We start from the raw sequence: 15,063 nt of genomic DNA, 5'->3' as shown, positions 1-15,063 counted from the left end.
TAGTTAAAATCCCGACAGCTAGATTGACAACCACTAATATCGGACTAGTAACAGAATCATGGGGATTGGTCAATTAAGCTAATTTATGATTATTATGATTCATGTGATCTCTTGCACACCCTAGCTTACCTGCATATTGTTTTTCTGTCCAATTGGCAGGGACAGGGATATTGATTTTCTCTGCGTATTCAAATGCCAGTTCACGGCACTTAACTGGAGCAAGGCCACGGAACTGGTCAGCTAGTTGTTTCATGTGTTTGGCAAGCCCTCCTCCATCTCATCTGTGAATATTCTCTTTACCTCAGCTTCTGCACCCCAGGCTACTGATTTTACTTTCCCATTTCTCTTTTTTCTTTATGAATCTTTTGAGGGTTGTCTTATCAATATTTCTATCCCTTCCAGCTTTTCTTAAGGACTTCTTTCCTTGCTTGACCTCAGCAGCTGCACTCTCCATCTCTGCGAGGGCTGTTTGGCCCCAGGTTGTCTTCCTGGTATAGTTTCTTGGCATGGTGGCTTTCTACAATGTTTATGACATTAAAAATAAAACATATATAATGTAATATAACACTAAAATATGTTTAAGACTAGACTGCTTCATGGTGCCACCGTTTTAGAAAAAAACACATCTCTTAGCAATTCAGGCTAATCTTCAGCTAGCATCAATCACATGGTTTTATATGTTGGAAGTTCATCAACATGTATGATATAATTTTTTATTATAGTTGATTAAGTTCAAAGCAAAAAAAATTACTTATAGATGCAAAAAACTAATTTTTGTGAAAAAACATACTTTCCACAGAACCAGCACCAACTTCTCCTTCATGGCAAGGGGGGAAGGGGAGGGGCTTGAAAACATAATGGTCACATGACCACAAATGTGTTCCGTTGCCTAGATACAGGGGGTATCTCACATTACCCCGCTCTCCTCTATTGTGATGGAAATCTGGAAATACAAGAGGCTGGAAACACCAAAGTTATCTATGCGTATTTAATAGGGGCTTTCTGCAGAAAGGATCAACACGGGATTCACAAGGATCTCAGAGGGAAGATTGAGAACAGTAAAATACAAGGCTCTTATATAGGAGAACTGAGGGCCGTCTCTCTGAACCAATCTAGACTGGTTCTGTAGGCGCGGGAAAGAGAGGAATCTAAACACAAACAACTGATTCACATGTGTTTACTAAGGTGATAGGAAGACAAACACTCCTTCCTGTGGTGGGTAAATAAGTGGCAAAAGGTCTCACCGTATTAAGGTCATAAACAGGTCCGACCATAACTCAGGTCATAAAGCATTTGTTATATGTAGATACAGGTCTTAAAAGTCTTTAGACAAGGCTGCAAAAACTTACTATCCAAATACAAAATAGTTTGTCAACCATACTTAGTAAATTTTTCTACAATAGTCTATTTACAGAACTTAATAGGGAGCAGCAAAATATACATATTAACCTGAATAAAACATTTCCATCAAGTATTTAAAGACTAAAGGGCCAAATTGTTGGTTTTGCACGTTAAAGCACATTAAACAAATAACATGTACAATATTAAAACATTTATGACAGCTCTGTAAACTATGATAGTGTGACAGTGAAAGATTATGAACATCCGGGAACCTAAAAATGAAACAGCTACATTCAGCCATCATTCATTTTTATATTTACACCTGTGCTTTACTTACTGCAACGTTTCCAAATATCTTCAGTGAAAAAGATAAGTATTTTATACTTTCTAATATTACAAAATATACCACACAACAGTGCACTGTCAAATTAAGTTTAAGTAATTTTTAAGACTTCTCAGTGGCAATAGGCAATATCTGGCTTCAATTCAACTCAGAGGGATTGAAGATTTCTTGTGAAATTTTGTTTTTCAATAGGATCTGTGTTTTACTTCTGCAGCGAAATAGCAATGGTTACATACGCTGAATTTGTAATTATTGACTGATACAATGCAAAACCCCTAGTTACTATTGTCATTATTATCACTGTGGTTCACAATTTAAACTTAACCATTTCTCTTACCTTTTCTGTTAAACACAGTAGAAGGTGTGATTATTATTTTGCATGACATAAAATACAACATCTGTCATTCGTGTTAGTTTGCAACAAATATATACAGCATATATCATCAGACGTTTATCTTTTAAAACACTATTGATCATGGTGTGAGAAAGCACACACTGCCTCTTTTAAACAGTATTACTCTGGTGGACTGTTACATCTCGTAGTGACTGGAGTGTTAATGTTTTCACAAAATATATGAAATTACATAATAAACTTTAAACCACAAGGAAAGTCAAACAATCACATCTTAGTGCAACATTTTCACAAAAAAGTACATGAATGTAAAAGAGAGAAATTCAAAACTAACAGAAACTTAAAACCGTCTCATGAGGGCAGCTTGTCTAAATCTAAAAAGCTTCACCTTTGTTATGTGGCACGATTATAATTTTGTGTTCTTCCCGGTCTTGTTCAGGTGTATGTCGTTGGAGTTTTTCTTCATCTTGTCATTGTCCTCTTCCTCCTTCCTTGAATCGTCCAGGTACAACTTCTCCACCTGATCAGGGTCAACGTAGGTGTAGTAGTAGGACATGAAGGAGAAGATGATGCAGACGCCCAACAGCAGGCAGGCAAACAGCAGGAACTCCTTCCACTAATGGAATGAAAAGGTGTTTTATAAAACTGAATGTCACAGCACATAGTGTAATGTTAGAAATGCAAAAAGGTAACAAAAATATCTGCATGGCTGGATAACCCCCAGAGGGAAATTTGGCTTTTTATAATTTAGTATTTCCAACAATAATTAATATTTAACCACAGAGAAGTTGTTTACCCTCCTTGTATTTCTCAAGGGGTTTTGACGTTCCCTGTAAGACCCCCTGAAGTCTTACCTGTTCCAGTCCCGCCCCCTCTGCCACAATCAGCACTATCACGTTCCCAAACGCGACGGTGAGCAGCCAGCCGGCCTGCAGGACTGACTTCATGTTGGCCGGAGCCTGAAGGAGGAGAGATCCAGTGTTAGTCAACAAGGAACCTCAGGGTCAAACATCCTCAAAGTTTTGATCAAATTGGATCATTACTTACTACAAATCTATTTTTTAGAAAGGATGTTAAGGAAGGGATGTCAAATAATCTAAAGACAAGATTTTATTTCACTCTACTTCACAATTTGGGGAAAATTGGGATGGTGTCAACAAACTGACCAGGCAAATTACCAGGGCTCGATTCAAACAGTCGGACGCGGCACAAATCTACACTAGGCTTATTAGGGGGAATGTCCGTTCCTTGGTTAATGAGTGTGATGAGTCTTATTGGTTATACCGACAGAACAGCCCAGTGAGACCTGGGTGAAATCTAAAGTCTGCAGGGTCATCACATTATCAGTCAGTCACAAACCTGTGAGTAGGAGAACTCCAGGCCAGTAATGGAGAACATGACCTCTCCAGCCGTTATGAGCACGTACTGGGGGATCTGCCAGGCAATGTTCACGTTGTTGGGTCTCACGTCTTCCACCCTGTTGGCTGCAATTTTACCTGAGTCCTGACAAAGCACACAGAGATGGTGTCGTGAGTCCGGTTCACTTTAAAAAATCTTTATAGAAAAAGAATGGTGTTTGTGTGACCAGCATCCTGACCTCAGTGAGTATGAAGGTGTAGGAAGCTCCAAAGTCCAAGACGCCCAGGTTAAACTCAGTGCAATTCTCTGACTGGGGGCTGCAGCTGACGTATGGGTATCTACACCGAGGCAGGAGAGCAGTGCATAAGGGATGAGATGAATCAGACAACATAGAAAAGCGTAAGATGACAATAAAAAGCAACTAAAATCACCCCCCTTTGGCTGTAGGCCTCCGCCAACCAATGTAGTTTGAGTCCCTCTAAGTGTTTCCGATATTTGAATCCACAATAAAGTGAGTTCACTGCGAACTTTGACCTTTGACCACTCAAATCTAAATCAGTTAATCTCTGAGTCAAATTTTTGACAACTGGTCAAAATGTGTATAGAATCCCTGAAGGTAGACTTGATACATCATGTTGCAAAGGTCAAACACTTCTTTTGTTAGGCCACATTGAGCTTGACCTTTGACCACTCAAATCTAATAAATTCATCATTGAGTCTAAGTGAACATTTGTACCATATTAAGAAGGATTGCCCTGAGGTGTTTCTGAGATATAGAATTCTTAAAGGCAAAAAATTAAATTGTGAGGTCACAAATCTTGACCTTTTACCACCAAAATGGAATCACTACATCCATGAGTCCAACTAAATGTTTGTGCCAAATTTTGCCAAGATTTCCTGATGTATCATGTTCACAAAACAAAAAACGTTTCAAATTCTAGTCAGCTGAGTGAGTCTATGTGAATATTTGTACCACATTGGAAAGGATTCCCTGGAGGTGTTCTTGGGATAATGCCTTTATAGACAGAACATTTGAATTATAAGTTCAGAGCGAACTTTGACCACCAAATTCTTTGAGTACAACCTAATAATTGATCCAAATATGACAAAATTCCCTCCAGGCATTCTTGAGATATTACCTCTTGAAGAGGCCAAAGACACAAATCTTCTCTGTGAGGTGGAACTGATTTACAGGAGCTGGTTAAACAGCAGCTAGATGAGCGGTGACTTCGTGATTTGAGCTCTTTCTGCTGATTTAGAGCTGATGTACTCACATTCCCCGCTCCACAGCCTTGCTTGGAGTGATGCTGTAACCGGGGAGCACGTGGAAAGTCACGTCTCCCACAGTGAGGTTCATTTCTGTTGGTTGCGTGTTGAGAAACCTGTTGAATTAGAATTTTAAGAACTGATTAAAGTTAGGTAAATTGAGCTATGACAAAAGGTATATTTTAAAAATGAACATTAAACAAAGTTGACCTCAGTGAAGGATTCCCATTTTCATTTTTGTTTATGGAGTCATTCACCTGGGTGATAAATAAACAGACATGTCAATAATAAAGGTTTCTGACAATAATATCGATTTCTGTTGTATGAATTTCAGAATACAGTTCTGTCAAGTTTTCCTTCACTGCACTCACAAGTTTGCACTGGATTCCTGTAGTTTGGGAGTAGATGATGAGGGTGTAGGCCTTTTGTTGTTCAAACGTCTGATCACACGGTGAAGCTTCTCCATTCAAAGTGACTTGAATTGTCAGTTCTTTGCTGGACGACCCCAGTGGAAGTGTTTCATATTGAGGAGGGTCCTGACACAAAGAGATCTGATGTTCACCTTCTTTACAATGACACAAGGAGATTCATTTCATCACTAATATTGGAGGAGGTAGATTCTGGTCTCTGCTGAGTTATTAACATGTAAACAGTTTTTGAAGATGCAAAATTGCTAAGTCAGAAATGTCCCATGACATATTTTCCAAAATAATGGTGGGTCGGGCCATATTGAAATAAAACCCAGAGATTTTGAGAATAATTCTGAAATATTACAAGAATAAATTCATAATTTTGTGAGAAGTAAGCCGTAATTTAACAAGAAAAAATTATATTACGATAATTATGTCGTAGTTTAATGAAAGAAATCAAATATTATGAGATAAGGGGGGAAAAAGTCAATTCAGATTTCATTGTTTCTTGAGAAAAAAGGAAGTAATTAATGACGTTCCTCAAAGAAAGAAAGAAATTAGCTGGAGGCTCTGACAGTAGTGCTTTCATTCAAATGTAAAAACAAAGTTATAAATGTCTCGAGGGCTTAAACACAGACAAACACCAACATCTTATTATTATGAGTTAACACTTTACATACCTAGACTCATGTTTATGTTCGATGTGCAGTATTTCTGATATTGTCCACGTTATATTTATAATTTAATTTATAAGGTATGGGTTGATCCATGTTTATTCTCTTCATATTATAGATTCAGAGTCTGCGATCCTGACACGGAAAAAACAGACCAAAACCCAGAATATACTTTATAAAAATAAGTGTAAAAACCTGAAGGTATGGGATTGGCTCTTTAAACAGGTCACTGCCAGGAAAAACCACCATGACATCACCCCTTGCCAGGTTTAAGGTCTGCACGAGACATTTCCCTGAAGGTGCAGGATCCACCACTGTTTTCTAAGAGATGGAGAAATCAAAGCACCACACTGATAAACACCAGAAAACAAACTCTTATAAGTAGTATTATAGCAAGACCTTGTTATTATTGTAAGATAAAAACTCAAATACCATGTTATATAATTTACTGATATATCATATTACACAAGCTTCAGTGAGTAAAGATGTTCAACTCATCTCCACTTCCTCTCACTGCATTAACTCAAACTATTCACGATTCAGACGTACCACGACGTTCACCTCGACCAGTGTGGCCGCTCCAAATGCCAGCGCTGCAAAAACCATCCCTGCAGCCATTTTCTTTAGAGGCCTGAAGGCAGAGAGAGTCATTGACATACAGTTACACTTCCTCCATGACTCAACACTTTTGAAATCTGAGCGATTTTCACATCAGTGTCCTTATTGACCTTATTGAGAGACTTAATTCCATCTGTTATAAATTTATCCTTTTCAACTGGCACCATTCTCTAAAAAACATAGATAAAAGGAATAATTATGAAAGAGCCCAGTGCAATTTGGACATGAAAATCCACGTTTATACTTTTAAATACAGTTTTAGTTCTTTTTCCTGGGAATGAAATGATGAAACCCTAACCCTAACCCTAACCCTAACCCATTTATTCTACTTATAAAACCATGTGTCCCTGGGTAATAAAGCAATAGTGCTGTGTATGTGTGCACCTTCATTTGTTATTAACCCTCCGAGGTGTATCCCCGCATATAAAAAGAAAGGTCATGTGCCTCATTGTGCAGGTTGAAGAGGCCTTTTAAACACTCATGTCTGCAATAAAGTCCAGAGGGTCCAAAACAACAGGTGTCGACTCACGTGAGGTGGATTCTGCAGAGGCCGATGAGCGGATAGATGATGAGGTCAAAGATGGGCACAAAGAGTAGAATCAGCAGAGCGTTCATCATCTAAACAGCAGGGAGGAGGAAGCACCGTTTTAACTGAGTCGGTAAACGACTCATAAAAGCATAAATGTTGAAGTAACACAAGAATAAAGACAGATTCTACTTTGCCAGAAGGAAATATGGTGGAGATTAAAAAAGCTGTTAAAGTGTTTTCATGGGGACGACAGCATCATTCAAACATCAGTCCGATTTATTGTCTTAAATGAGACGTACTTGTGTTTTCATCCGGGGTGAAAATCGTTCATGCCACAAACATGGAATGTTTCTGGATGCACCGAAGATTTTCATTTTAAGTGTAATTCAGATATTCACTGTTGCTTAGCTGCTTTCAGATATGCACTGATCCGAGTTTCTCCAAGGCAGGTGTATGTGTCAGGGCAAATGTCCGAGTGAGAGTTCATAAAATAGCATTTTCAAGATCCAGAATGAACTTTACATCTCATGATTGAGCTTCCATGACACAGAATATATTAGATACTATATAAGACAAGAAGGGATAGGATTTATAATTGTATTGTTCATAATGGTACATTTTGTCATGTATAAAGGAGAATGTGAGAAACTGTACACAAGCTACATCCCAGTGAGCGCAGGGGCACATACCTGCATTTGGTCCGGCTTGATAATGAAGGAATCTCCCTAAATAAACAAAAGCAACTTTATTTTTGCTTTTAGAGCACATATTCCTAAACTTTAACTCCATAAATCTGACGAGTAATGACTAAACCTGATCAATGTTTCTCATGGCCATATACAATTAAATTCACTGGAACAAAGGGAGGATCCGTTTTACAGCTGAGAGCTTGTGCAATCAGAAAGATGTCAAAACCCCCCCACTGGGTTTGGTGCAATAATAAAAGATGTTATCAGCTTTTTTGAAAATTTAGATGACAGTGTTATTTCTCTTACAACAGCCATGTTCATCCTCGTGGCTTGAAGCGTCCAGCGGGAACCCTGCAATAAAAAAACAAGAGAAACACTGACTGTGACAGACGACAGACGACAGACCGTTCTGTTTTTCTGGAAAGGACAATGATGAGGAGTTGACAAACACTCGCCACGTATTCCCGAGAAAGACTAAGGTCTGTGGGATTGGGAAATTTGTTTTAACTCAAGAAGAGTGAAATGTGAGAAAGCAGATCGTGGATTGAGATTTCATGGTTGGCACATGGTTGTGTTGAGCGTTTGGTCAGCGGAGAACTGTCACCAGCGATTGACCTTGTGCCGACTGTGCCGACTGGTCAGGTCTGAACGACCAAGTAGAATCTGATTCTTGATTTAACTTTGAAATCCAAGTAATACCTGCTTCAAATATTTAAAATGAAAATTTGAAGTCAAATAAATTTTTTTTATAAAATAATTTATTTCTATTTATCCAAATTACTATTTTGGTTGTATCAAAGCTACTAAAAATGTCTTTAAAAATGTAATAAAAATCATTGATATTATTATTATCTGATATTGGATGTGTTCTAAAGAAAAGTCCTGTTGCTTAGTTTTAGTGTTTAGTTTTTTGCAAGTATAGGGCCAGAAACAAAGATTCTCAAATTTGGCTTGGGTGTACTCATAGTCTGTAAACATAGAGTAGTCCATCCAAAAGTTGTTGAAATATTTCAACCTCGATAAATATGTTGAACCGACATGCCGATTGTCATCTGAGGCTTCTTTAACTTAATCTTGGACACATTAACGAGACAAACTGATGTTGTAGCTGTTGTTTATACGTCTTTTTTCTGCACATACCTGCTGATCGAACAGAGCCCAGAACATGGGCAGTGGGATGTAGAGCACCAACACCCGCAGCACCATCTTAATCTCCTGGATCAGACGCTTCTGTTAACACAGAGAGCCACAGTGTGGATGGATTATTGATCCCATAAAAAACCACAAATGCTTTTTTGACGTCTTCCAGGAAAAGACTGTGGGGCAGATACAAATCTTGAGGTTACAACAGTCGCCCTTCAGTTACCGAGTACTTCTCCTCAGCCCAGTCCAGCCAGTGCTTCCTCTTGGGGACATCCTTTGAGCTCCTCCAGCGGCTCTTGATGGCAAACTACAGACCCAAATGAAATAAAGGACATAAAAATGGTAATGTGGACACAGGGGATTCATGGCTATATTACACCACAATGATTATTGACAGCAAAGACAGGGGAAATTGTCTGATCAGATTGGAGGGAAAGTGGGAGATAACTTACTCCAATGCAATTGCAGACTTCTAACAGGATGTTTCCCTGGGGAGGATTTCTCTTGTACATCCCGCTGCCAGCAATGAAAACAACTGCCCAAAGACGAATGGAGAGTCAGATCGGAGCCAGAGGGGCGAAGAAAACCGTTTATGTTGGAGGTGAAAATGAAAAGAAATGAAAACATTTGCTCTTTCAGCTCCATATCGGCCAGTAATAATGAAACCCACAAATTAAGATGAGATACAGACATTTACTTTTAAGGATTTTTTTTTTTTGCTCCCTTGCCCTGAAACGTTTCAGGGTAATAAACACTTCACTTGTGGTAAACACACTTCAGGCCTCCGAGGCTGAAAACCCCCACTTTGTCTCGCACTCGCCGTGATGTGTGCAGGGCCTCCGCAGAGCTGCAAGCACTGTTTGTTTTCACTGTGAGCCTTCAGCCGAGCGTGAACCACACAAGGATCAGTGGTGACGGGGATTCACAGACAGAGACAACTGACTGTCAGGACGTATGTGGCCCAGCCTTAAACAACAGGAAGCCCAGACTGGACTTCACACTGTGCAAACACGATCTCCGCCTGAAACAAGCTTGGATCCTGAAATGTGATGCTCAGTTAGGACAGTTTAATGATTGAAATGTTCAAATTGCAGCTTGGAATTTGTATTTATTTCCTGAATGCAAACAAATTAAATGATTTAATTTAGGAATTCCTTCATTTCGAAGAAAGAAAAATATTTCTATGATACAACATTATTGTATCATTATTTACAAAAATGTTTTGTCTAGTTTATATTTTTACCCTAATTTGTCTTTATTAAAGTTTCATTTGATATTAACAAACAATTCCAACCCCAGAGCTTTCAACGAACCACAAGTCGTTACAGAAATGAATCTGTGATCTTTAACCAATGACCCAATTCCAGGCAGTATGTTACAGATTCAAGTTATAGAACGTTCATATACAGGTTTTTCAATTCATAAAATGTATACTGATTATTTACTTCTTATCTCATATATTTACTTTTACTTGCTAGCTTTTTTATTGGCCCCCTTAAAAACTTAAAAGTGAAATATCTTGTCTTAGAATGGTATATTATCTTTATCAACCTAATTTGAGAAATCTTTGCAAAAACTTTTTCCATTTGTTTGTTTGCAGCTCGATACTAAAACTCAGTTTAGCTAAATTTCAGTAAACTCACATGCTCACAACAATGACCTTGCACTGTTAAACTGATGCGTAGCAAGAAATAAACCTAGTTTTATAGCTATGTGGTCATAAACCAAAGTTAAGGACAAATTCAAATTCAATAAAACAATAGAATGATGGTGCGAGATGAAAGGTCAGAGCATCACCAAAGTGGTTACAACTCAACATGAGGTAAACATGAACCAAATTGAATGGCTTACCAATAGAGGTTGACACATCTCACTCGTAAATGTCATCACAGTCTTTTACTCTGCCAGGCTTAGCGTTAAACATCCTCTTCTACGCTGATGACACCTGATTGGTTGTAGTCGGTTGAACACTCACCTAAAGCCACGACCATCAGAATTGCAGGAACCCCGAAGGCCAGAGCGTAGCAGTCTCCCCCGAAACACTGCACATCCCCTGAAGGAGCAAATCCAGCATTAACGGCATAGCCCGGATCGAAGTGTGGACGGCAATAGGTTCCTCAGATCAACGCTCACCTCTCAGTATGGGTGTGATCACAGTCGACAGGAGGCTTCCAGCGTTAATGGACATGTAGAAAATGGAGAAGAATTTCTGCCTCTCGCTGACCTGAAGGTGATCAACAGAATCATAAGCAGAAAACTTAAGTCTGATTTTTGATTAAAATTATAATGTGTGAGATCCCTGAATATATTCAAAGTATGATCGGAAGACTGGGTGTTCATGGCATTTTGTATGATCTATTTTTGATTAGTTTTCTGCTCTGACAATGATTATTAAAACTAAAGTCAGTAATTAAGGCCACTAGAGGACAGAAAAACAAGCTGACAGAATCTCTGGGAGGTTTTTTAAGTGTTGATATGACTCATGTGTTTGCAAAAAACAATATAAGATATTCACCAATCCAGTGTCTATCGAGAAACCTCATTTATTGTTAGTTTTTCACCGGTTGAATACAAGTCACTCACTCTGCTTGTACCTCTGATTTGGTCTCCTCTGACGCCAGAGAAAAACATTGCTCTCCTAAACATTTAAAGGTTGAAGTTTCATCTTTCACCTGAACACACCTCAGCTCACCCTCCCCTTCCAAACATGAAAGAGAACCTGTGGTAGTCTTCAGGGGTCATAACAACTACAAATATATATATATATATATACGTATTTATATATACATATGTTAGTAGACACATCCATTAGGGGCAATTAAGGGGTATAGGGATTGAACCATCATTCTCCTTGTTTGTGGACTCTCATCCTGAGCTACATCCGCTAAAATAACTTGTACTGAGTCCTTTCACTTAGTGCAGTGTATTGTATTGTTTGAGTTCAGTAAACCAAAGCCGCACTGCTTCCATTACTTCGCACTAAAGAGAGAAAGTGACTCACGTGCTCCTCGTCAAACTGGTCTCCTCCGAATGCTGCCACGCAGGGTTTGATTCCTCCGGTGCCGAAGGCGATGAGTATAAGACCGACAATGGACAGAGCACTGCAACACAAACACACAGCTAATGCAACGTATGGAAGTTCATGATGCACATTAACTTTGATTATCATACAGAAAAGTGAAATATTTATCCTTTACACTCATAAGGGGATTTCTTTTATTGTTATGTTGTCAATTGAAAATCTTTGGGTTTGGACAATTCCTCATGATCACTGAGGACATGTGGTGAGCATTTTTCATTTTCAGATCTTAAATCCAGACTAAAAAAGTCAGTGAAAAAGGTTGTTTTAAAGTCCTACAAGAGACACAGATCCAAATGACTGATTCAGCTGGAGGAAACTCACATGTGCACATCGCTGTTTCCCACAGTGGGAATGGCTCCGACCGACTTGATCACATGGCCGATCACATATACGATGGAGAGGTAGATGATCGTCCTGTTGGGAGCAAACTGTGATTAAGTATATTCAGAGCTGCACTCTTACTATTATACTAGATCTGTGTGTATATGTGTGTGGTTTGTGTGGTATGGGTGATTCATCTCCACTAATATGTAGTGTCACACACTTTAGACAAAGCTCTGAGGTTAAAGGGCTGAATTACTGACATCATCACCTCCATTGTATTGGGAGGACAGACTGACACATATCCCAAACTTCACAAGTGAATGTTAAGTTCATGGTAAATTATGTCATGGCTCGACACCAGCATTGAGTTGGTGGTGGACTCACTTGAACTTTCCGAGCCAGGAGTCGGCGATGAGCGCTCCCAGGATGGGTGTGAAGTAGCAGAGGCTGCTGAAGGCATGGTAGACTGCGGTGGAGAGGTCTTTGTCCCAGTGGAAGTAGGTGAGGAAATAGAGCGTCAGCACGGCTGTGAACACAAAAACATTAGCCGGGACCCAGTGTGGCAGACGGACCTTACCCGAAACATGAAGACAGCCACTTTCTCATAATTAACCGCTGAAGTCAGTGATGAAGGAAAAGACTTGAGGACGCTTTAGATCTTCAAATTATTCCATTTCAGTATGACACTGATACTGTGTGTTAATTTTAAACAGTTGTACCGGATATTGGCTTTTTTCATGGAATGTTTACATGTGTGTGTGTGTGTGTGTGTGTGTGTGTGTGTGTGTGTGTGTGTGTGTGTGTATGTGTGAAGCAATTTGACAGACATGTGAGAGTAAGTGAAGTCATGTGAGAAGACGTCGGCCTTATCGGTCCATCAACATAACCTCAATGACACACACCATGTAACCTCCATACAATGTGAGCATCACAAGTTATGACAACTTTACATCAGAGCCTTTTCTACAGTTGTGTTCGAAGGCTCTGAAGCTTTTCTGCGAATACAGACTCCTGCTCTTCATGTCTATCTCTACACCCACATGTTGTCCAGACAGAATTTCACATACCTTTCATGCCATAGAAGGAGAAGCGTTCACAGAACTCATTCACCACTATGAAGCAGATGCTGGTCGGGTAGTTGGTCCCACATAGTTTCTGAAACAAAGTGTCGAGTTTGATGATGAGATGGATGAGAATTATAAAAAAAAAATTATATACTTTAAAAACAAAGCTCATTCCATTAATAGTTTCACCGGCTCTAACTGAGAATGGATCAATATTCTAACATTGAACAGGAGGAATGCAGCAAATACACCAACTTCCTGTAAGTCTGAAATACGCAAGTTAATAATTGTCCAGACGTAGAAGTTGGACAAATTGAAAGCATCAGATATGATCATGCTCAACTACAGTTATTCAAAAAATATATACACTCCCATTATTCTGTGATATAACATCATTTGATTTTAGCAGTTCACATTTACTAGATGATCCATTTTAAACTTACATCTTTATAAACTTCAATATTTTACTTTGATTCAACTTCATGTTGTTGCTTACAAGTTTATTGTTGAATATTAAATTATACTTTTTACTCAGTGATGTCTTTTATTCACAGATAAAATAAGCATTATACACTTGAATTTGTGATAAATTGGCCTTTTCCACAAGGCCAGAAATGACAGTTGATTAATTAGTTCATTCAGAGGGAAATAATTAGGATGGATTGTTCATTCAAGACATTTATCAAGCAAAAACAAGTTTTAGCTTCTGCTGAAGGTGACTTTTTACATCATTATTTCACTGATATAACAAAAAAGATGTTAAGTTAAAGTTAAAGTAGCTTTATTGTCAATTTCTTAACATGTTCAGAACATACAAGGAATCGATACGACGCTTCCCACTCTCCCACAGTGCACAGGCACAACAGATAACACAAGACATTTCATAATACTAAGTAAACATATAGAATTTTTTAAGTACAGCAGCATAAGGTTCTCTAAAAGTGTAAACGTAGTGATTAAAGTGATAAAGTGCAAACAGTACAAGAGACAGTTTGTTGCAGAAGTAAACATACTGAATTTTTAGGTATGATTTTAGGTATGATTTAAGGAATAATGGAATTTGCCATTCTCAGTTCAATTCATCAGTAATCTTAAACAGATATATCTGTTGCAGCACAATTTATGAACAGATTCAAACTTTCACTTGACTTTTCATCTAAAGATACTTAAACTTTTAAAACTTGCGCACCATTTTTTAACGCTTCATTATTTTAGATTGAAAATAATCAAAAAATCATAGCCCTTTGGGTTGAATACCTTTGCCTCCAGATCACAACCATGAAGGATAAGATAGACAGATCAGGAAAGTGAAATAGGGAATAGGGAGATAGATGATTGGCCACAGCTCTAAATGAACCCTGAAGTCTCTAAAAGAGATTATAAACTCTGTCATTTCTGTGTTTTCAAGTCATTAGCTGTGGATCTGCCGCAGAGAGAGTTCATCACGGTTTCCCGTTGGAGGTAATGCGCCAGTTGCATCATCTCACCACAACTTTTTCGCTGCAATCTGATACTGTAACACACAAACACAGAAAACCATCGCGGGTATTTACCTTGGCCATGGTGCTTTCTTTGCTGAAATGATTGTGGCTCTTTACTGCTGCTGCACCGGGGAGATCCTGAGTAACATCCAAGTCCGTCCCACTCTACCCACCCCGCTCCGCTCTGCTCTGCTCAGTGGCCACCAAAGGAAAACCATCGATCATTTATGCTCTAAACGAGAACTTCAAGTTAATATTCCACCACTTGACTCTTGAGGAACAAACTCCGCACACTGTTGCTGTGGGGAAACAACTTCAAACCAGTCAACCGCGCGTTTTACATCCAACAGTCAGAACTCACTGTGTGTGGAGCAGGAGGTCCGTTAGT

The 15,063-nt window shown here is 38.9% G+C and overlaps 1 protein-coding gene across 1 annotated transcript; it reads right to left on the bottom strand.

Annotated features, from left to right (window-relative positions):
* Positions 1–813: 813 nt before the first annotated feature.
* slc15a2 (solute carrier family 15 member 2) lies at positions 814–14,827 on the bottom strand. The gene is made up of 22 exons (XM_062403176.1): positions 14,748–14,827; positions 13,198–13,285; positions 12,515–12,656; positions 12,128–12,220; positions 11,726–11,825; positions 10,858–10,948; positions 10,700–10,777; positions 9,177–9,259; positions 8,948–9,031; positions 8,722–8,811; positions 7,888–7,932; positions 7,582–7,617; positions 6,893–6,981; positions 6,295–6,376; positions 5,941–6,066; positions 5,033–5,197; positions 4,872–4,918; positions 4,670–4,777; positions 3,634–3,733; positions 3,396–3,539; positions 2,891–2,995; positions 814–2,652 (listed from the first exon to the last, which is right to left on the bottom strand). The coding sequence occupies exons 1-22, from the start codon at positions 14,754–14,756 to the stop codon at positions 2,443–2,445; spliced, it is 2,115 nt and encodes a 704-aa protein (XP_062259160.1). The 5' UTR covers positions 14,757–14,827; the 3' UTR covers positions 814–2,442.
* Positions 14,828–15,063: the final 236 nt, after the last annotated feature.

This window comes from Platichthys flesus, chromosome 13, assembly GCF_949316205.1.
Source record: "Platichthys flesus chromosome 13, fPlaFle2.1, whole genome shotgun sequence".
Lineage (NCBI taxonomy): Eukaryota > Metazoa > Chordata > Actinopteri > Pleuronectiformes > Pleuronectidae > Platichthys > Platichthys flesus.
The sequence above is the reverse complement of the archived record's forward strand: the minus strand, read 5'-3'. Positions and strand labels throughout refer to the sequence as shown.

Bases quoted from the DNA above. Each gene is read 5' to 3' on its own strand.
- slc15a2 (XM_062403176.1), bottom strand. The intron at 8,812-8,947 runs GTAACTGAAGGG...CTGTGTTAACAG, and splicing joins GGGCTGAGGAGAAGTACTCG to AAGCGTCTGATCCAGGAGAT. The intron at 5,198-5,940 runs GTTTTTACACTT...TCTTTGTGTCAG, and splicing joins AGCCAATCCCATACCTTCAG to GACCCTCCTCAATATGAAAC.